This window comes from Crinia signifera, chromosome 12 (genome assembly GCF_055691185.1).
Source record: "Crinia signifera chromosome 12, ASM5569118v1, whole genome shotgun sequence".
Classification (NCBI taxonomy): domain Eukaryota; kingdom Metazoa; phylum Chordata; class Amphibia; order Anura; family Myobatrachidae; genus Crinia; species Crinia signifera.
Window position 1 is genome coordinate 8,606,234 of NC_139228.1, and position 23,503 is coordinate 8,629,736.

Genomic DNA, 23,503 nt, shown 5'->3' on the forward strand with positions numbered 1-23,503 from the left:
ACACACTGAGCAGGAAGCGAGGCGGCTACGCCGGCAGGGGACGCTCTGGCCTGAGCTTGTTGGTGGCCTGGAGGACCAATGTGGCGCATGCGCGGGGCGAGCCAGCGGAGGGTCCAACGCGGCACTTCCGGGAGAGCGAAACAGGCTGACGTGTGACGGGCGAACAGCGGGCCGCGGAGATGCTGACCAAGTTCGAGACCAAGTCCGCCCGGGTGAAAGGTGCGTACTGGCCGGGGCCCAGGGAGAGGCCAGGATGGGGGTGAGGGGAGGCCTGGTGTGACCTGTCACCTCTGTATACAGGAGGCCTCCCTAATTTACCCCCACCCCAACAATCTGCACCCTCTTGCTTGCTGAGTCTGACCCCACTCTCCCCAGTAACTGCACACATATAGTGATAGTGTAGTCCAGGTTGGGGGCAGTGAATGCGGGGGAGCCAGTTGGTTGGGTGGGATGGAAGTCAGGGGGTTTCAGTATTCCAGGTGGGAAATGAGGAGTATAAGGTATTCATCTGGGGATCAGAGGCTGCAATGCATTGTATGGGCCGGTGGACAGACCAATCACAGTGTAGCTCCACAGCGGCTCTGCAGGGTGGGTATTCATAAGGTAGATGGGTGAGACCTTGAATGAAAAGGTTATGGTATAGTGCAGGCCTAGGCAACCTGTGGCTCTCCAGCTGTTGTGAAACTACAAGTCCCAGCATGCTGTGCCACAGTTTTAGCACTCTAATCGCAAAACTGTGGCAGGACATGCTGGGACTTATAGTTTCACAACAGCTGAAGAGCCGCCTGCGCCTGGAGTCGGTTGATTATGCCTAGATGGACAGTCGCTAGGTTGTCCACTGATGGTCCACAGTGGCTAGATTGATGCCTTTAGTTGACATACCCTAGATTAACATTGACAGACGGTCAACACAAACAAAAGGGCGACCTGAGTTTTCACTGTAAGTGTATCACGTCCCCTTGCATGGTTCACCATTATTCAGGCATGATGGCTTGCTGATCTCAGCACACTATCAAAATCTAACGGTATGCCGACTTGGACCAAGCCAGTCTAAACATATACTGAGAACCAGCGGAAGCCCATCACCACGTTCTCCAGGCCAATTAAATGACAGCTTTAAAGGAGTAGCTGGTGCACTACTGTACTGAAGAATCACTGGAGGGTATTGCTATTTCCTTGGTCTAACCACCTAACATCACTGAGGTTGCTCCAACATGTGCATCTTTTATTTGCAGAGGGTGGACATCTCATCTGGTTTCGTTTGGTCACCTCCTGTCTCCCATTCTCCTCTGTAGAGATAAATTGTGCCAACAAAGTCCAGCCCCCCCCCCCCCCACCCCCCCCCCCTATAAAGTGTCTGCAGACATTTTATAACCTATAATATCATAACATTGGTCATTCCCTCACTTGCTACAGAGATTTGACCCCAGACAACTTTAGCTGGGTACAACTATATTTCCAAACTGTATCCGAGAGAATGGTGTAGTTAATGATATTATCATGCATATAATTTATCGCGGCCCACTATGTCGCTTACGATGTTTTCTCACGCGGATCATTGACAATCCCCTCTATGGTGTAAACATGACGTCACATCTGACTATATCCTCAGCCTCTGCATGTTTGGCGAGGGGTCCCAATGACATCACTGAATGATATCGTTCAGTGTGATAATCGTTTGTCCGGAAGCTCAGGTGATGACTGCGAGTAGGTAGCTGCTGCCCAGACAGAAAGTAAATCCACCCTATGTGAATTGCGAATCGATTGCTAACTGGCATTGACTCGCAAATTATGCAATTCCTGAACCATCGAAAGCTATTTGCAGTCTGTGCAAATTATTATTATTATTTATATGCGCAGTGGGATATGGTCATTAATTCTACCTTATTAATGTCGACACCTGAAATAGGTTGACATGGTCTGAATGTTGACACACGCATTAGGTCGTTGATGCAAAATTTGTGTTCCGGCTCCCCCGGCAGAGGTTCCTTTTCATCAGCAACCATCTCTGGTCGCTGATGAAAAGGAGACACTGAGCAATATATTGCTAGCAATATATCTCCCCCCGTGTGTACGCACCTTTAGTGCCCATACTCGGGGACGCGGTACACTTAGTGCCCATACTCGGGGACGCGGTACACTTAGTGCCCATACTCGGGGACGCGGTACACTTAGTGCCCATACTCGGGGACGCGGTACACTTAGTGCCCATACTCGGGGACGCGGTACACTTAGTGCCCATACTCGGGGACGCGGTACACTTAGTGCCCATACTCGGGGACGCGGTACACTTAGTGCCCATACTCGGGGACGCGGTACACTTAGTGCCCATCCTCGGGGACGCGGTACACTTAGTGCCCATCCTCGGGGACGCGGTACACTTAGTGCCCATACTCGGGGACGCGGTACACTTAGTGCCCATACTCGGGGACGCGGTACACTTAGTGTGCATACTCAGGGACGCGGTACTTGCTGGGACTCATAGTTCCACGGTATAAGACAATAGTTTTTAATCTTTTTTTTTTACACCATTTTATCAGCCCGGTGGCCACCGCACAGGGCCACTGGGGACAGCACCAGGCTTCAGCCTGGTCAGGTATGTTCTGGAGGGGGGGACCCCTTTATTGGGGGGGGTCCCCACTCCCCCAGGACCCCTGGCCAGGCTGACCGGTCAGGGGGTTAATGCTTTGGCCGCGGGACCCTATATAATAAGTGTCCCCCGGCGGTGGCATTACCCTGCTGGCTGGTTGTGCCTGGGGCTGGTTCCTAAATATGGGGGACCCCTACTCATTTTGTCCCCCGTATTTTGGGAACCAGCCCCGGACCTGGAGCCTGGGGCTGGTTGTTAAAAGTCGGGGAACCTCTATTTGTCGGGTTCCCTGATTTTTAATTACCGGCCCCAGCTCTTTCAGCCTGGTGCTGGTTACAGCTGTGGGGGGGACCCAAGGCTGATTTTTTTTTTTCATTTTATTTATTTATTTATTTATTTGTGTAGTATCACGGCTCCCACGATGGGCATCGTATAGGAAAAAATCGCATCGCATCGCATGCGATGCGATTTGGTGCCATTTTTCACAGAAATCATTGACGTGTTAAAATCATGTTAAATGCACCCCAAAGGGCATTTGTTACTGTACCACCCCCACTATGAACGCCAACCTGAAGCGTGTCGAGCGCTGCGAGCCCGCGAGGGGCGGCGGTACGCGTCCTATGACCTTTTCATACCCCCACTATCCACGTCGTCGTGTAGTTGAGAACAGAAAGTGTGGCGAGCGGATAGCTGTGAATCCCGCGAGGGGACACGGATACCTGTGAAGGTATCCGCGTCCCCTCGCGGGGCTCGCTGCGCTAGCCACGCTTCGGGCTCGCCACACTTTCTATTCTCAACTCCACGCCGACGTGGATAGTGGGGGTATGAAAAGGTCGTAGGACGCGTACCGCCGCCCCTCGCAGGCTCGCTGCGTTCGCCTCGATTCGGGTTGGCGTTGATAGTGGGGGTGGTACAGTGTGAAAAAAAACATTTGGGGTGCATTTAACATGTTTGCTAATAATTTAAATGCATTGCATGGCATGCGATTTTTACAACAAATGCATAAAAACCCCGGAAAAATCGCATCGCATGCCACTACATAAGGCATGCGATGGCATGCGATGGGAGCCGTGATAGTATACAAGTACCATTTATTTTTATAGTTTTTTTTTTTTTACTGATCCGTGCAGGCTTCTGCCAAATACGACAGGAAAATAAAGTATTTTCCTGCCATATATTCGTGGCAGTTTTACACTAATTAGCAGCCGTATTTTCAATACGGCTGCTTAGTAAATCAGGAACCACCATTCTTTTGAATGGTGATTCCTGTTGTATTCTATCGATGGTGTAGACATTCGTATTTGTTAATACAAATACCAGTGTCCCATCAATATGAATACGAATATTTGTATTTTTGGCGTAGTAAATGCCAAAAATACGAATACACCGAAAAAAAATCACGAAAATACGATTTTTTTTCTACTAAATCATCTTAGTAAATTTCCCCATTGGTGTCCATACTCGGGGACGCGGTACACTTGGTGTCCATGTTGACTAAGTCGACATTCGGGACAAAAAAAAAAGTGTTAAAAACTCATGGTGATCTTGTTTCTGTCGACCTTCCCATTGTCAAACTAACACTCAATTGCAGAGTTCATCGATGTACGGAGTGCATGCGGTATGCCGCGTACTTTTTGTACTAGGTCGCATTACATCTAGTACAGAATGTACGGGCTGGACATCATTTTTGTGTTGTGCGCATGATTGCTCAGTTTCCGCTGCGTTCACACAGGGGGTTGGGATGGAGGCGGGCACGAGGCTGGCGCATGGGGGAGCCCCATGCAAACGCATCCGGGCAGCTGCCTGCCAGGTGCAAGTGGCTGACGTCAAAGGACGCCCGTTCTCGGATCCGTACGCTGCAAATATAGGTCGGTCTAGACTAAGCTATATTTGCCTACAGGGGGGAAAAAAATCATTCGAGGGTCAGCACATATTTAAGGATTTCCCCCCTGTATGCTCCACTGTAAATGGTTGTTAAGGCTTTACATCCGTTTGCAATGCGGCGGGGTTGGGCAGGCATGCGCGCAGGCGGCATTAGATGGCTCGCTAAGCAGTGAATTTACGCTGCATAACGACGCAATCAAAATCAGTCCCAGCCAGTCAGCCCCTAGCTGCTTTGTTACAGGCTGGGTTTGAAAAATGCCGGTGATAAACTGACTGAATTGTTGGGTGACTAATGTTTTCTTTGTTGTCTCTCAGGCCTGAGCTTCCATCCTAAGAGGCCCTGGGTCCTCACCAGCCTGCACAATGGCGTCATCCAGCTGTGGGATTACCGCATGTGCACCCTGATAGATAAGTTTGACGAGCATGACGGTAAGGGCTGGCACTGGGATGCTATGTATCTATGGTTGTACTACTGCTGCTCTGCACGGTCTTAGTGTCTTCCTGTCTGTGTTAGGCCCTGTCCGGGGGATTGACTTTCACAAGCAGCAACCGCTCTTTGTGTCTGGAGGAGATGACTATAAAATTAAGGTAATTCAACGAATTGTTCGGCTTCAAATAAAGGTGGTTTCTGTATGTAAAATTAGCATCTGGGTTTAAAGGCCGGTGGTTTGCTGCGCATACGGGAAACAGTTCCCCCGTCCTCACTACTACTGATGGAATTGGTGATAAAACAATGGCTTGGTGTGTCCTGTAATTGGTTGTGACACTTGGTACATCCCTATGACCACAAGGAATATATTGTGCTTCGTTTCCTCAGGTCTGGAATTACAAGCTCCGCCGCTGCCTCTTCACACTCCTGGGTCACCTTGATTATATCCGCACCACCTTCTTCCATCATGTAAGTTACCGCAGCCTGGTCTGTGTCGGCAAAAGAAGTGGGCAAGTGTCATAGGAGCAAGAGTTTAATAATCGGCAGGTCTGACCATTAAGGCCTTTTATTGCCTATAACAAGTATTACAGGCAGTGCTGCCTATGAGGGTCACCTTCTCTTACACACTTCTACACAAAACGTGAGCTCTCTAAGGTGCAGAGTCCTTGGACACATTAATAGATTGTATGCTTGTAAGCAGGGCCCTCCTACCTTTTTGTCTGTCAACTATCCAATAGTGTGGTTTTCAAACTGACTCTGTGTAATGCTTTAGACAACAAACCTGCAGTATTACTGCTTGCAGCAAATCTGGAGGCCTAAAACTTACCCACAATCCTTTGTGCAGTGTCTGTAAATAATACCTCCTGTGTGGTGTGAAACCATAACTAATCCTTGTCTGGTTATTTGGCAGGAATACCCCTGGATTCTCAGCGCCTCTGATGATCAGACCATCCGGATTTGGAACTGGCAATCTCGCACCTGTGTCTGGTAAACTAACGTTTGTCTCTCAGCTGATTGGGGACTGCGCTCTCTCTCTCTCAGCTGATTTGTCCTGGAATAGTAATAATTCCCCAAATTCTCTGTTCAAAAACCTTCTTGTTCATTGTTTAGCTTAGCATTGGTGTCTACGATCTACGTAATGCGTCTTTTCTTTTCTTTTTCTGCAGCGTCCTGACCGGTCACAATCATTACGTAATGTGTGCACAGTTTCACCCGTCCGAGGATCTGGTAGTATCCGCCAGCTTGGACCAGACGGTGCGCGTTTGGGATATTTCTGGTGAGCTGCCCAGGTCAAGGGGGTCTCCTGTGCGGTAGCCCCTACTCAGAACTGCAGTAGCTGAAGGGTTGCGGGTACAAGGGTCCCTGTAAATATTCCAGTACACGCGCATTCAACATGGCTGCAGAATCAGCATATATGATGATTCTAGTCTTAGCATTTCCATACTGCACAATCTATAGAGTGACCTATCAACGGCTTATGAATAAAGTTTTATGAAGTCAAATAAAAATGTGGGTAAGCCGTATGTGTCGTCAGTAGTGGGGGCAGCCATTTTGTTGGATGAATCCAATTGTATTGGATTCATGGCAGCCTGCAGTGAGTGATATGGGGGGTTAGCCTTGCATCTCGCACCCGATAGTGATAACGGCCCGTTTACAGATACGTTGCTGCTGGTGATAGCAAGTTCTCCCCCATGTGACAGAGAACGTGACCTAGATCCGTTCTCTTCCAGCTCTGATCACTGAGAGCTGTAGAACACAGGTCTCATCTCATCTGTTGTCATATGAAATGTCCCTAGAAAGTAGCGTTATCCGAATGTGGGGAACAGATGTCATTATGACCATCATTAAGGGCGGTTCTAAAAAGTGAATAATGTGCTTATGGCATAGATAGGCCCCTTCTCTCCTGCAGTTCTGAGTGGGGTGCCACCGCTCGTTGTTAGGCACACGGCAGATCCGACCAGTTGGCGGGAGTGTGCGGCTGAGAGGGCGGGATCTCTGCCTGTCTCCCTCACACTCCGGCTGCCCACACAAACTTGGTGGGGTTGCCCCTCCTCCCTCTCTCCGGATCTATTGCTGCTGTCTAACTCCGCCCTAATTTAAACCTTTTTTTAAAAAAATTTCAATGCATGTGACTTGTTTTGCCGCCTGTGAGCCGTCATGGCACAGTCTACTAAACTATGAGCCATGGCTGAAGGAAGCGCTCTATGGCAATACTAACTGCATTCATTTAATGCATCCCTTCTGCTTATCAGTGAATTGTGTGTGTAACAGAAATGTTGTATGTAACACTAACACTGCGCTCCCATCAGGGTGACGGATGTCATCCCAGCGCCCGGTGGCTGTTCTTTGCCCCGTCCTCTTGGGTCTGCCTGGCTCGTATTACAGCCCTGACTGTACGTTGTTGCTGAGGGGCTGTAAGCAGGAGAACCAATCAGGAACTACAGTTTGCTGCTGCTGCTGATTGGGCCTTCTGCGTACACGCCCTATCTGGGATTAAAGTGTTAATGTTGCATTTACATAGATCTGTTTGTACAGCAGAGATGTTAGTATTATATTTGTTAATTGTCTGTAAACTCGGTTCATTTTGTGTAACACTACTGACCACACTGTGTCTGCGTTTCTAATGTAGCGTCATTTATTTTTATTTTATGAAAACTGCAGTGAGATAACTGTAGGAGGTTAAGGGGGGGGGGGGGGGGAGTTAGTTTAAACACAATGCATGTCATGCTCGTTTCCATGCCAACCACTTCGTTCACCTGGACTAATCCATTTCTCTGCCCCGGTTTTTAAACCTGTGCATGCTTAACATATAACACCCGCCACTGCAACAATGTCTAATTATTAATCCCCTCCAGTCCCACCCTTCCAAGTTTACAGAGTGCGCTGGTCCGTCCTAAGTGTCCTTCCCGCCCTCTTTATTTGTGCAGTCACAGACATTTTCCATTCATGCTACTGCAGTGGTCAGCTAAACATGTCTCCAATCATGTGCTCTTCATCCGCCATCTTGTGGGTGCCACGTTCATACGTTAAGTAAGGTCGGCCATCGATGGTGCGGTTGATGGTTAACTTTGATGGCATGAAACGATCGATGTGAACCATTGAAGTTTTGCTCTAATCGATGTCCGGCCATGCTTTGGGGAAAGTCCGATGATGGACTATTTGAAATTAGCTGGGGTCTTCATTGTTGCCTTGCCTGCCATCTATTTCACAGAACCATCAAAACCCATGGTCATCCCAATCGTCAAGGGGCTAAATAGTACAGAAATGGCACCCAAGTAAATATATTTTATGCAGGTCGGTGAAATTGCCTTCATACTGCTCGTTGTGTAGCTCTGTCCTGACTGTTCTGTCCCGCGGCCAATAGCACCCCAGTTAGACTCTTCAGATAGTAATACCCAGCACATTCATAGGGGACAGCTCTGCCTCTTTCCATTGGGCGCAGAAGTTCCCTGAACATCCTCTGGGCAGTGATTGGAGAATGGAGTTATGTAATGAGGCGCCCAGTGTCCCAGTAGTCGGGGAGATGGAAGGACATGTATGTAGGCAATCTCCAGGTTCTGTCTAGTCGGTTCTGCCCTTGCAGAGTGTGAGAGCACCGGGAGGTATAACTTTGTCGTTGTACGTTAACCATCTCTCCCCTGCTCTCCTCCTGGAAAGGACTACGGAAGAAGAACCTTTCTCCAGGTGCAGTGGAGTCTGACGTCCGTGGAATCACCGGTGTGGACCTCTTTGGGACCACGGATGCTGTGGTGAAGCATGTTCTGGAGGTAATACTAACACATCTACATTAAATGCCCAAACTGTTACAACCTGCCCACTATCCATATGTTACCACCTGCACACTATCCATATGTTACCACCTGCCCACTTCTATGGGGGCCTCTAGTTTTCCCACCCTGTCAGACCAAATGCTCGGCAAAGTGGCTTCAGCCCTCCAGTGCCATCCTTCTCCACCATTTGAGATCCACAGTCTGCCTCTTCTATCCAATTCCCCTCTGGACAGTGGTCGTCACTGGAATAATCTCGCTCGCTCTATCAGACTATCGCCGCTGACCCTACAAAGCTCCTGTACAGATGGAGCCGGCCTCTTCATTGCAGGGGCTGGCGGTACCTTCGCCGGCTCCCGCCAGGGGGCATGCAAGCATGCACATGATGCTTGTGTGCCCCGTGGCAAAGGAGCTTGCCCCGGGTGCCCGCAGCCTCCCTGCCCACCGCCGGTCCTGAAGCGGAGACAGGCAGGGACCTGCAGCGCTGCCGTCGAGAGACTGGGACGTGCGTGCGTGTGAGACGCACGCGCGTCCCAGTTCAGTGTAGCCCCTGTCCGTTATCGAGCCCCGGCCAAGGATGACCGGGGCTACATCTGTACTTTTGCAGTCTACCTCTGACCACATAACCTACTCTTGAGGTAGCTCCCGCAACCCCCTGCCTCGTGCCATGGCCACACCTGCCTCGTATACTTCCTGCCATCACATCACCTTCCACTTGCTTGTTCCTAATGTCACCTATCTCACCTCTTCCTCTTGATTGTAAGCTCCTTGGAACAAGGCCTCCTGTTCTTACAGCTCTCGCCTATTCAGCGGCTATCTATACCGGCATCTCCTCTTGTTACTGCCTTCCGCCAATAACCAATGTATAGATATTAATAAGTACTTTGCTTGCTTTTCCATGCCCACTAGGGTCATGACCGTGGTGTGAACTGGGCAGCTTTCCACCCCACCATGCCTCTCATTGTGTCCGGGGCAGATGACCGCCAGGTCAAGATCTGGAGAATGAACGGTAAGCAGCCCATTGATTATGTGGAACACATGTAATACTAGACTGTGAATCAGGGGGCGGGTTCTGCGTGACCAGTATAAGATTCGCCTCCATTGGGTGAGTGGTCTAATAGAGCTCGGTGGTGCATTGTCTCGTGGCGGTAGCCTTTGTATAAAGCCAGAGTTCCCGAGGCTGTCTGGCTAATGTGGAACTAGAAGTACCAGCATTCCTTTTTATCTATTGAGGATAATGAATGTCCGTCTGTACAGTGAGAGGTTTAGGGATTGTGGTTACTTCATGACCTGTATTCTGCCGCTGGTGTAGACTTCATTACATCGCCAGGTAATTGTAGACCCCATGCCTTCTATATGAGAGTAAGCGGCTTTGTGGGAGCTAGCAGGAGAACCAAGGCTGATGCAGCCAGCAGCGGGCATTACCGTCCTACCCCTGGGGAGAGAGGTGTGACGGGGAGAATCCCCAGGGTCCGGGCACAGGAGCAAGCCAATCACATATGTACCTGCAGACGTTTGGGCAGTGCCACTTTTATACCCTCTCTGTGACTGTTGTCTTCAAGTTCACCATTAGTTTTGCCATGTACAGGAACCTTGATGCCTTACTGTGGTGGAGACCAAATGGTAACAAAATCCTGCTTGTGTCTGTTTTCCAGAATCTGCTCTGCCCAGTACAGGCTCATTCTCCATAGACATCAGCAGAGGTGTCAGCCCGCATGTGTTACTGCCGTCCTTAGCATGTGTGTGGGTGCGGAGAGCTGCAGTGTTACTGATTTCAGAGCAGCCTCTCGTAGTATCTGTTGTGTCCTCCTGGAATTACAGCACTGCTGTGTCTATATGACGGCGGAGAGCCACACGGCCACCTACAGCGTGTACAGTAACTTCTGTAGTGCACATACTATAATGCAAAGTTCATTTAGAAGCTTGAATAATAACAAAAAAGCTAAAATAGGGGATGACCTGGCTTACAAATAGAATGTTCGATGTATTATTGGGATAACATGAACCTATGAATTAGCAATGCAAGCAGGTTCCCAAATACAGCGTTCAAGGCACCTTCCCAGCGCAGGTTTTAATGATATCCCTGGCTCACCACAGATGGTTCAATCAAATACTTAAAACCTTGGACCGTTCAGGTCTTGAGGACGGAGTTTGGGAACTGCTGGTGTAACACTTTAGATGTGCATAGTAACCACAATTCTGTAGCAATTGTGGCAGCTAACTTCTGCCTGGAAGTGGCCATTGACCATTATTAATTATTATTTATACAGGTATGTCATCCCTAGGGGACACTGGAATCACTGAGGGTGGGTGTTGAGGTTTACTATTAGGTTTTGCATTTTAAAAACTCCTTCCAAAAGCTCATACCACCATTAGCTCCTGGGACACTTGCTGTTCATTGAAAGTCACTAGCTTAGAGGGAACGGAGCTATTTGACTTAACCTTTTAGTGCCTAATCCTGTGCCGGGCCCTCTAACCCACAGTCTTTTACCACAGTCTCCTCCAGAGCAAATTAATTTTACAGTGAGTACAAAAATCCAATGATCTGCTTCCATACATGCCTGTCTCAGACAAAAGGTGCTGCATTATGGTTCCTCTCGGCGAATCATCCTGTAGCAACCCCTATTGGGCACCTCCAGTGTTTCCAGTGTCCCCCATTGGTCTTTGAGAAAGGGATTTAGTGGCATTTAGGATATAACATTCCCACTATATAGCATACGCTCTACCCCTGCACGATTCCCCTGTATGACTCCCCCGTGTCACCTCTGCTATAATGCTGGTCATCAGTAACACTGAGTTCTCTGAGTTCCGGGTGCAGTGCTAGTGTGTAATAGCGATGAGTGCTGTGTTCTTCCTCCTGCTCCCTCTGTACCTGGCGTACGTCTGATCATTGCCTGGAAGTATCCCCTCTTCCCCTCTCCCTCCCAATGGGTGCGCCCCGGCCGTTAGGTAGCAATGCCATAGCTAACGATCTCCTGCACCTATGTTAGAAAGTAAACCCCTCTCCGTTATGTAATCACTGTTACTACAGCAGTAGCGGATGCAGGGTATGCCGGGAGATGTAGTATATAGCGTGGGGCTAGCCAATACTTGTCACGGTCTCCCATCACCCAGCGACAGCCGGCAATATTCACAATTACAAGTGATTCCAATCAGTCGGTGGGAGGAATATTATGTCACATTTCTATTGTGCACTGTATTCTAGCATTAGTGGGCGCCAATATATCCCACAGGGGCATCTCCTAACCCTCTCTTGCCTCCCTTATTCCCGCCTGATCTGTAGGAGAACCAGATCTGTCTCTCAGGGTTCCTATGTTTGTCCCTCTCTTTAGCAAATGACTATTGTGGTGTTGTGTGATTTAGATGGTAGCTGTAGGTAACATTTTATAGTCTAGCAATGGTAGCAGAATGTATTGTAGTGTTAGGAGCCTGCATGTGGTTTGTGTGTGTACAGGTGGCTTGTTTGTTTCTCCTTCAGCAGTAGCAAGTCCACACACTGGAAAAGCCAGTGCCCCCTTTCCCCCTGCCACCCATCTGTGCTTTCCTAAGTTCTCTTCCCAGTGCCCTGCATGGGGGATGGCACAGAGATGTTGCCCAGATTAATTTGTATTACCCATTTGTGCGGCAGGATCAACCGTTATCCCTTGGCGCCTGGTAGGTAGGAAGATGGTCTCTGATCTGTCTGCCCCAGTGTCCAGCTGTAGTAGTGTACTAAGGCCTGTACTTTTTTCAGGTGGTGGTGGTTCCCACAGCAATGGAACACACTGTAGTAGATGATATCAGCTCGCCAGCGAAGTTCCTCAATGGTGTCTGTCTGATGCCAGTCCCAGTAGAGCAGTCCGGGAATCTCCTTATCTGTCCTTCACTGATATTAGAAGGAATACAGTGCTGGTACAGAGCCACTGTCTCTCAGCCTATTCTGTTACCCCTGTGGGTGGCCGACTGCTGAAGGAGAAAGGGGCTTCTGTTGTCATGACCGTTAAATACCTTTCTCCGAGACTTTAGTGGGTCGTAGACCAAACAAAATCTACTCCTTGCTCCCCCTCCCCATTACCCTACTCCGCTTGTCCTCTTGCTTCCCAGGATAGTTGTGATCTGGGGAATGGGAGAAAACCCCACAGTCTGTATCTCCTTCCTGCCTCAGAGATAAGGGATTTAACAGATCTACAACAATCCAACTCATGTGTTTTTCTTTAACCTGTGCAGAGTCCAAGGCCTGGGAAGTGGACACTTGCCGTGGGCATTACAACAACGTCTCGTGCGCCGTCTTCCACCCTCGCCAGGAACTGATCCTGAGTAACTCTGAGGACAAGAGCATCCGCGTCTGGGACATGTCTAAGAGGTGAGTGCAGGGCCATTGCACTGTGTATCTGCTCAGAAGAGGCATGGCTAATGCCTGCCTCCCCCGAATAGCATATTGTTGGAGCTCTCCCCGACCAGAGAAGCAGCCAAGGTCCTTCCCCTCCTGAGCAGGAGCTTCCTAAGTTTTTGAATGGGATGTGATTAGTGAAATTATTCCCGTCCTGGCTGCCGGAATGCCAAGGATGGCTAAAGTCCTAAAAAGCTGAAGGCTTCCATAATTACCTTGTTTGGCTATATGTGGAACAAAAAGTGATTTTTAGGCTCTTAATATGTGTTCTGGTTTCCTTTCTCCACAGGACGGGTGTTCAGACCTTCCGCCGAGACCATGACCGTTTTTGGGTTCTGGCCGCCCACCCCAACCTTAACCTTTTTGCAGCAGGTAAAGCGCTACCTGAGTGGTCTTCAGTCCCAGCGTGGTCTTCAGTCCCAGCATGCACAGATCATTTATTCCTCCTGCTCCCTCCCGCACAGATGTTACAGCGTATTATGTGCGCTGGACTTTGCCTGGTACAGACCTGATTTGTCACCTCTCCCTTACAGGCCACGATGGAGGAATGATTGTATTTAAGCTGGAGCGGGAGCGTCCTGCATACGCCGTGCACGGCAACATTTTGTACTACGTGAAGGACAGATTCCTCCGCCAGCTCGACTTCAACAGCTCCAAGGATTTAGCTGTGATGCAGCTGAGGAGGTGAGACGGATGCCAGGTCTATAGAGGGACCAGGCTCATCTGTGACGTGTGGTCTGTCTTATCAGTGCAACCTCTATATTGCAGTGCGGAATTGTAGCCATTGTTATTAAGCCATTGCATTGAGCATATCCTAGTGTTTGAGGTCTGATTTGTATATATTTCTTTTGTGTATACAGTGGATCCAAGTTCCCGGTGTTCAGCATGTCCTATAATCCGGCTGAGAATGCTGTATTGCTGTGCACGGTGAGTTCTACGTTACAGCCGCATATTCACGCATATACAGACTCATCTGTAATTGTATTTATACTAAAGGAACAGTCGCCGTGAGTGGCGCTGGCGGCCGATATTTTGAGGATCTCACAGCAACGTTGGCAATCAAAGTGTTAACGTGTAACAACACTAGTGTCTTTCCAATCATAGTATTTATATATTAAACTGTCCGGGGGTTGTTAGTGTCACTACGTAAGGTAATGGCTTATTTGTAGCCTGTCCATCTACCTGTCTGGTGAAAGCAATGCCATATTATATTTATGTTGTATCTTCTGTGCAGAGAGCCAGCAACCTGGAAAACAGCACCTATGACCTGTACACAATCCCTAAGGATTCGGACTCCCAGAATCCCGATGGTAAGGGTTAAGCAGATATTTTCGGTTCAACGCTGTAACATGGCAGTTAGAGACTCGGAAACATACTTCGGCAGCCTTTGTGGCTAGCAGTCCACAACTGTCACCAAACATGGGATTACTCCGTAGTAGGAACATTGTATCAATTTATATCCTGTTACCTATGCTTAACTATGAGATGGTGTAACCTGATAAATAATGGAGTTATGCTTTGGCTGCTTATATGCTGCATTATCCCTAAATGTTCTGTTTCATCCACAGCCCCTGAAGGTAAGCGTTCTTCTGGCCTGACCGCTGTGTGGGTGGCTCGGAACAGATTTGCAGTCCTAGATCGTATGCACTCGGTGAGTAACATCATAGTCTGCTATCTAGATGTGTAATTCATATTATCTGCTACCTGTTCTGAGCTCACCTGCCGGAATCTCCTCCACCTTAGATCCTCATCAAGAACCTGAAGAACGAGATCACTAAAAAAGTGCAGGTGCCAAACTGCGACGAGATCTTCTACTCCGGAACCGGGAACCTGCTCCTCCGAGACTCTGATTCCATCACGCTGTTTGATGTGCAGCAGAAACGGTAATGGCCTAATGTCACGTAGGGTCAGCATGAAAACACTACAATGGGAGTTTGATGCTGAAAGCTGCAGATAATGTGGTGTAGTTTGTAAAGGGTGCGGGAATAGGGATGGGAAGCTCTTGGAAAGGACTGCTGGAAATGTAATGGCTCACTGGAATATGTGTTGGCTTTCCTGTGTAGGACTCTGGCCTCGGTGAAAATCTCCAAAGTGAAATACGTCATCTGGTCTTCTGACATGTCCCACGTGGCTCTCTTGGCTAAGCATGGTAAGTCTCTCTCCTCCAGTCACTATATGTAGTGTGTGTGTGTGTGTGTGTGTGTGTGTGTGTGTGTGTGTGGCGATGGCTGTACCGGAGACACGTGGCTGCAGCGATTGTTCTCATACGCTTCCTATTCCTCTGCCCAACCCGCAGCCATCATGATCTGCAACAGGAAGCTGGATTCCCTGTGCAACATCCACGAGAACATCCGTGTGAAGAGCGGAGCGTGGGATGAGAGTGGCGTGTTCATCTACACTACCAGCAACCACATCAAATATGCCCTCACCACCGGGTACGGCTTCGTAGTTGTCACGTGTCTGTAGCCCCCACCCACTTACCCACCCACACTCCATTCACCCGGAGTTGCTTGGTCTTAAATGTACCCCTCTTGTTGCGTTGTGTTTATAAACTGTGTTGCGTGTCACTGCAGTGATCATGGTATCATCCGGACGCTTGATCTGCCCATTTATATCACACGTGTGAAGGGTAACAACGTATATTGCCTGGACCGGGAGTGTCGGCCGCGTGTGCTAACAATCGACCCAACGGAATTCAAATTTAAACTGGCTCTGATCAATAGGAAATATGACGAGGTAAGTGGCTATTGGGCTGTGGACCTGCTGCTACACATCCCCTTGGTGTAGATGTATTATGTCACTGATCGGTTCCACCCGTCCCCAGGTGCTGCACATGGTGAGGAACGCTAAGCTGGTGGGCCAGTCTATCATCGCTTACTTGCAGAAGAAAGGCTACCCCGAGGTGGCCCTACACTTTGTCAAGGACGAGAAGACCCGCTTCAGCCTGGCTCTGGAGTGCGGGAATATTGAGGTGAGGTGCACAGAGTTCCTAACTGTCATGGCTTCTAGTCTCCTGTGGCCCATACTGGTTTTGTAGTTCACTGATTGCGCCCCGTCCCCTCTACCTATCCAGATCGCTCTTGAAGCTGCTAAGGCCCTGGATGATAAGAACTGCTGGGAGAAGCTGGGTGAGGTGGCTCTGCTGCAGGGTAACCACCAGATTGTGGAGATGTGCTACCAACGCACCAAGAACTTTGAGAAGCTGGCCTTCCTCTACCTCATCACGGGCAACCTGGAGAAGCTGCGCAAGATGATGAAGATTGGTAAGCTGCGGTCTGCGGTGGGGTCTACTTTCCTGGCTTATGTTATCTAGTGTTGGCGTGAGGCTACCCTTTGTAGGTCGGCATTCTGATGACACAGATCAAGGGAAAGCTTTTGTCTCTAAAAGATACAAGAACCAACATGTTGTCAGCGCCATGCACTGGAGATGGGCACAAATATATTTCCCTTACTAAATCGTTATTAGTTCTATACACATTTATGGTCACTCTCCTGTGGACTGTGGTGGGAAGGTTCTTGCACTATGGAGGTGTCTTATCTCAGATCCCAGCCTCAGTCACATTGTTGCATTGGGTGCTGCTGCTGCAAACCTGACACATCACTTGTACTCCACCAGAGAAGGGGGTTTCAGCAATGGAGCTCAGGGCAGTGTATCATCTGTGTGTGTGTGTGTGTGTGTGTAGTGTCTGTTTCTGTGTCTCCAAGACACTGCCATCTGTTGGCAGTGAGTGAAAGTACATCTCTTTCTCTCTCACACATGCACACAGAGGCAATCACATTACAAGGAAGCAGACTAGCTTTCGGAGTACCAAATATGCTCCAATTAAACCTTTCATGTACATTTGTGGGCATTCCTCGCTCTGTTGGTGAGGGCGGCTTCATAACATCAACAGCGTCCCGTTTAACCTGTAATTTACCTCCAGTAGGTCTAAATGTGATCTCTCTCTCCTGTGTTTCAGCTGAGATCCGTAAAGACATGAGTGGCCAGTACCAGAACGCCCTGTACCTGGGGGATGTGGATGAGAGAGTAAAGATTCTCAAGAACTGCGGACAAAGTAAGTGCCGTCACACACACATCCCACTCACCCTCCTTCATTCACTTCCATCCTGGCTTAAATAATCTGGTCCCATCCGTTCTATAGAATCTCTGGCTTATCTCACGGCGGCCACCCACGGCATCAGCGACGAGGAGGAGAGTCTGCGAGAGACCTTTGACCTAGAGAAGGAAATAGTAAGCTCACATTGTCCGCGTTTTATGTCCCCACGAGTCTGTGTGGTCATGTCACCCTCATATACCGCAGGGTATATACGTGCTGTCCACGTGTCACCCCATTGGTACAACTGAGCGAGTAGTTACCACCACTGTCTGTAATAATATTCTATAGACTGTCTACTATTGTCATGTTAATACTTGTATAATGCACCAGTAAGCCGCCCCAACAAAATCTGTGTGTGTTTATTTAATAGATTCCTGAGGTTGACCCCGATGCAAAGCTGCTGCTTCCCTCACCACCGGTGATGCCACTGGACACCAACTGGCCCCTGCTGACTATGTCCAAAGGCTTCTTTGAGGGAAGCATCTCAAGTAAAAGTAAGTCTGTCTGCATGTAGGACAGATGTAGGTGTATCGGCCTGTAGGAGATGCTCCGTAATACCAGGACCTGCTGAGCGTTGGTGTGTCAATGAGATCTTATGGTTCAGTGTGAAACATTCTTCAGAAGAACCCGGAAGCTTCCCAAATGTATTGAGCCAAAGTTCCCAGTTTTGACCGTTGCTGCCGTCTTTAGGACAGGGAGGGGGTGGCGTGGACAGCTATCTCCTGGCCTCTGCAGTTGGAGGGTTGCGCAGTTCAGTTGTGCATTCAGTGATCCGTTTCTCCGTCCCAGGATACAGGACGGATCACTACTGCAGCAGGAGGAGGTGCCTGCTTATAATAGATGCCTCCTGCTGCATTATATAGCACCTTCCACCCCATCTGATCTAGGCCCTTGTCCGTGTAACCAGCTGCAAAGGTAAATGGTGCCCTGTGCTTCTGTTTCTGCCCGCACAGGCAAAGGGGTCATGGCAGCAGATATTGATGTTGACACAGTGGGAGGAGAAGGCTGGGGCGAGGATGCAGAGCTCCAGTTGGATGAAGGTGAGCAGCGTTCCTTATACACAAAGCTCCATCTGACTGTTGTGGAGAATGTGAGCTTTACGGGCTGCCATTGTCATTCTAGATGGCTTTGTGGATGCTGGGGAGACGTTGGGAGAGGAGGCTCCCGGCAAAGGACAAGAAGAAGGAGGTGGATGGGATGTGGAGGAAGACTTGGACCTTCCACCTGAGCTGGTGAGTAGATGTAGTGTCATCTAGGTGTGGCGGTTGTCTACAGGCTCTTTAGCTGTTCTTCTAAACCTGTCTCGTGTGTTCTCAGGATGTTCCCTCTGGTCCTTCTGGATCAGGAGAAGATGGCTTTTTTGTCCCACCCACCAAGGGCAGCAGCCCGGCGCAGGTAAGAATCTGGGCGTGATACATTTATCCCCACTTGCCACTTGACTAGAGGAATGTTCTTTCTGTTTTATTTTGTAACCTTTATGTTCCTTTATGTACAAAGGTTATGTCTGGGTTGGTCAGTGAGGCTCATTATCTTCGTTAGTATGTTTTGTGGTCCTCAGTTGTCTACATTCGTGTCTCTGTGTCTTAGGCTTGGTGCAACAACTCTCAGCTCCCTGTGGACCACGTCCTCGCCGGCTCATTTGAAACAGCAATGCGGGTAAGTTGGCCATGAGTGAGCGTGGACGATTCCACCTGCACCCATTGTATACCAACCGGCACTGCTACACAAGTGTTCATAGTGTCTGCAGTGTGGTCCTGGACACAAGTCCCAGTGGTCATGTCTGCCATGGACACTTCTGAGTATAATAGGCTGTAGTGTCGGGGCTCGTTGAGCTACATTTAGTAGCAGTGATGGAGTTGGGAGCAGGTGTATGAGGTTCTGTATTTGAAGCTAACCTGGTTTCTCCTCAGCTTCTCCATGACCAGGTGGGAGTGGTGAACTTTGCAGCGTATAAGCAGCATTTCCTCCACACGTTCTCCCGGGGTCGTGGCACCTACCAGGCTCTCCCGGGGCTCCCGGCCATGTACAGTTACCCCCAGCGCAACTGGTAAGATCTTGCTGAGTCTGTTCTCTAACTTTGTTCCTGCACATTGGAATATTATTTAGAAATCTGTGATACTGGCTGGAGGGGGGTCCCTGGGTCACATTACCAGGTTTCAGGCTGCGGTACATAGTCTCATAACTCTTTCGGGAGAACCTACCACCCAGAGTACATACCTAATGTTGTAGGTGATACCATCATCCCACCCCACTCTCCCTCTTCCTTCGCACCTCTCTTCCTCCATCAGGTTGGTCTCTTTCCTCATCTAACAGAGATAAAGCAGCGCTAAAGGTTATAATTATCACATATTACAAGGGATTGCCTGAATGGGTAACAATTATATACATTTTTTTATTAAAACACTTAATTAAAAACAAATGAATATTCCATGATTTAGAGCAGCCCTTTAGGCCGATGTAATGGCTGGCTCCAATTGTATCCTCTTGAGGATAGCAGGATTGTTAATAACAGCAGCTATATATGTTGCAAATTCTCACCACTATTAGTCAGGGATTTTTCCGGCTTGGGTCCATTTGTCCTCACTAGGCGTGCGGTTGTGCAAAGGTGGTAACTGGCCGCTGGAGGATGATCACTGTCCTTGTGGGGCTTCCCAGAAGATGGAGTAATTCACTGTTGTTAATACTTGCTGGTTTTTGATCCAATAAAGCCTTATAGAAGATTAGCTGGAGTCTTGTGCCAGTGTCAATTTGCCAAGGGGTCTGCTCTCTAAGCCCCCAAGATGGTCTCTTTCCCCCATCTCTCCTGTTAGGTACAGCCCCCTCGTTACATTCTAGGCCCATTCTCCTGTTATTACCTGGTGACCTGTTCGCCTAATGGGAATGGTTTGGTTCTCTGTTCTTCTGGTTCTCGGCACCACTGTGAGTTGCCCAAGCTGTGAGTAGGTATCGGTTAAGCTCTATGGTTCCCAATGCCTTTACAGGAAGGACACGGGTTTGAAGAATGGACTTCCTGCTGTCGGCTTGAAGCTCAGCGACCTGATCCAGCGCTTGCAGGTGTGCTACCAGTTGACCACCTCAGGCAAATTTGAGGAGGCCGTGGAGAAGTTCCGCCTGATCCTCCTCAGCATTCCTCTTCTGGTGGTGGACAACAAGCAGGAGATCTCAGAGGTGAGGCGCCACCCTTGCGTATGCAACACGTAGGGTCCATAATTATGGCCGGGGAAAGAGCGTGTAATCTGAAACGGACTTCTCTTTCAGGCCCAGCAGCTGATCACAATTTGCAGGGAGTATATTGTGGGGTTGTCCATGGAAATAGAACGAAAGAAACTTCCGAAAGACACCCTGGAGCAACAGAAGCGCATTTGTGAGGTAAGCGTGAGGGAGGATAACACGAGTGAGACTAGGAGAGGATATGCTTCTATGGAGGTGACCTGTATTGCCCAGATGTGCTTGTGAGGGCTCTGTAACTGGGCACGAGAGGCTGGTGGGTGGCTATGGCAATTAGCCAGTGCATGGAATAGACTGGGCAGTAGATGTCCTGTCAGGTGATCTGCATTTGCCGGGAGTGTCTGGAAAACCTGAGGTAATTGTTGTTGGGTAGAATGGCGGGATCGGTGCGTCTGAGGTCATCACCATGGTGGGTAACTGGGAAAAAACAAAACCTAGGATACAAGGACTCAGTAGTAGGGTGGCCAATCCCGGGATCGGGATCAGCGGGATCCCGGGATTTGGCCCCTAAAACGCCGGGATTTCAATCCCGGGATTGGAGTTTCCAATCCCGGGATTTCGGGATTAGACTGCGCATGCGCAGTCTAATACCGGGCAGCATCTGAGCAAGTGCTCAGACGCTGCCCGGCTACTCCCGTCCCGGCATTGTGGCTCTGCGCAGCGTGACGAGGCCAGAGGTCACACTGCGCAGGCCAAGCAGCTGCGCAGCCCCGTTCTGTCATCGCCCGGATGCCTGCCCGGCCGCCCGCACACCTCCCTGCCCGGCTCCTGAAGTGACGTGGCCGCCTCCCGCCCGTCTCCCGGCATCAGCAATGGACCGCCCACCCTCCCAGCTTCACCGACCACCCGCCCGGCTGCACCGCACCGCACATGTAAGTAAATATGCGGGGCGGCCGGGGCGGGTTTTTTAATTAGGGAAGCCAATCCCGGGGATCCCGGGAATCCCGGGATTGGACATTTTTCAATCCCGAATCCCGGGATTGAAAAAATGCTCTGGGATTGGCTTCCCTACTCAGTAGATATGTGAAGAAAGTCCACAGAACGGGCTGACAGGAAATACACAGTGTGGCTCAGGCAGCGTGTGTGGGAGACTAGTGATAACTGGCATCAGCATGTGGGCACAGTGCAGTGAGGGGAGTTATCTGTATGTGGTGTTCTTTTATTACAGTGGTACGGGCCAGTACAGCGTGCCAGTAAGACATCACCAATCTAATACACCGTGCCCCTTAGTTTAGTACATTACTGTTAGTGTCAGCCCTAATGTGTCTCTGGCCTGTCCAATAGACAAATGATGTCTTTTCTAAGGAACCCGTAAAACGCCACCTATATAATTACCCACAACCCACCTGCAACCTGGTCGCCCTGGGGGGAGCATGAGCCTCTAATGTCTGTGTGGTAATGGAGCCATAACACAGTCTCCTAGCTGAAGGCCCTGTACAATGGATGCAGGGGTATATGTATGGTTTATGGTGGGGCAGAGAATGTCTTTCCCCAGGCTCACTAGCCTATCAGGGCTATGGTAAGTTGTCTGTGAACCCCATGTAATACCATGTGATGTCCCCCCTAGATGGCTGCTTACTTCACACACGCCAACCTGCAGCCGGTACACATGATCCTGGTGCTCAGAACCGCCGTCAACCTCTTCTTCAAACTCAAAAACTTCAAAACCGCTGCCACGTTCGCCAGGCGGCTGCTGGAGTTGGGACCAAAGCCGGAGGTGGCACAGCAGGTGAGTGGGTCGCTGGTTATGTACGGTACACGCCTCAGAAGTAGCCTCTTTCTGACGACCGCTCTTTTGTTCTCCTAAAACAGACCCGCAAAATACTGTCCGCCTGCGAGAAAAACCTGACGGACACTTACCAGCTCAACTACGACATGCACAACCCCTTCGACATCTGCGCCGCCTCATACCGGCCCATATACCGGGGGAAGCCGGTGGAAAAATGCCCGCTTAGCGGGGCCTGCTACAGCCCGGAGTTCAAAGGGCAGATCTGCAGGGCCACCACGGTAAGTTATATTGCCAGGGATGCCCAGTAGTTCCCATTATGGGGTTTGTAAACTTGTAGAATTTCATGTCCAACATGCTGACAGCTAATGTAACCCCAGAGTAGAGATGGTTGTATACTATGTGATGTATGACCATCGATGGTTTTACCTATTGATGACCATTGCTTTTCTTTGATTGACCCATGGACCAATCAGAAGCTGGGGGTGTGGCTTTACATGTGTAGGGGGAGCTGTGCTCCATATCTCTTGGAGAAAATAAAAAAAATAAACTAGTTATTATTGAACTATCGATGGTAAAACTATATTCTACATCAGTCATAAACCATCGATGTCCATCCTTTCTCCAGTGGTAACCTATAGCACGCACCAGCTGTAAGTCCCTGTAGAATTGGGCCTGCTGGTACTTGTTGTTCCCCCAAGCTTGCACTAAGCCGATGAGTATAACCTGCTGTGCTCAGCATATCGGCTGATTTGCTAATGATGGTGCTGTACCATGTGCGTAAGCAGCGACAAGTGGCTTTGATGTCGGGACCTGACGCACAGACACACAATATTTCACTTTCTCTTTTCACCACTTTTCTAGGTGACGGAAATCGGGAAAGATGTGATTGGTCTGAGGATCAGCCCCCTCCAGTTCCGATAAGAAAATCCTTAAATCCGCCTCTTACCATTGTTTTTTTCTGTTTTGTTTCTCCCCCGATTGTAATGTAATGTATGCTGCACACGGGACCCCGTGTCTGTTCTCAGTGCTTGTAACATTGATCACATGGCATGAAAATGAGTAACACGTCTGCAGCTTGTTTTACTAACGTGTAGTTAATCACCGCGAGATACTCCTTTATGAAATAAAATTTACCAAAGTAAAAGTGTGGCGTCATACATACATTGAGCGTTTACTGCCCAGGTTCTCTGTAGACTCTATAATCCAGAATACAAGGGCTATTAGTTAGTAATCATCGATACGGTCTCATTCCCAGCCCCGTGTGTGGAATCCTGTGGGAGACCAGCTCTGGCCGGGGAGTGTGTACAGGAATGATGTAACCGGGTCATAGTGCCTCCTGTGTAACGGGTAGAGGTGTTATCCTCATGCATGTACAGACAGTGGAGGACATCGCTAACGACCCACAGGAG

At 49.3% G+C, this 23,503-nt stretch overlaps 1 protein-coding gene across 1 annotated transcript; it reads left to right on the plus strand.

Moving 5' to 3' along the window:
• The first annotated feature begins 6 nt into the window (after window positions 1–6).
• COPA (coat protein complex I subunit alpha) lies at window positions 7–23,238 on the plus strand. Its single transcript, XM_083167124.1, has 33 exons — window positions 7–219; window positions 4,790–4,903; window positions 4,989–5,062; window positions 5,292–5,372; window positions 5,815–5,891; window positions 6,071–6,180; window positions 8,562–8,671; window positions 9,581–9,680; window positions 12,878–13,013; window positions 13,330–13,412; window positions 13,574–13,724; window positions 13,901–13,967; window positions 14,275–14,350; window positions 14,609–14,691; window positions 14,784–14,923; window positions 15,104–15,189; window positions 15,337–15,475; window positions 15,614–15,776; window positions 15,865–16,011; window positions 16,114–16,303; window positions 17,000–17,095; window positions 17,183–17,271; window positions 17,508–17,631; window positions 18,091–18,177; window positions 18,260–18,369; window positions 18,455–18,532; window positions 18,725–18,793; window positions 19,048–19,184; window positions 20,119–20,305; window positions 20,396–20,506; window positions 21,933–22,094; window positions 22,178–22,372; window positions 22,956–23,238. Exons 1-33 carry the CDS (start codon window positions 180–182, stop codon window positions 23,013–23,015), a joined length of 3,672 nt encoding a protein of 1,223 aa, XP_083023250.1. The 5' UTR covers window positions 7–179; the 3' UTR covers window positions 23,016–23,238.
• The last annotated feature ends 265 nt before the right edge of the window (window positions 23,239–23,503 follow it).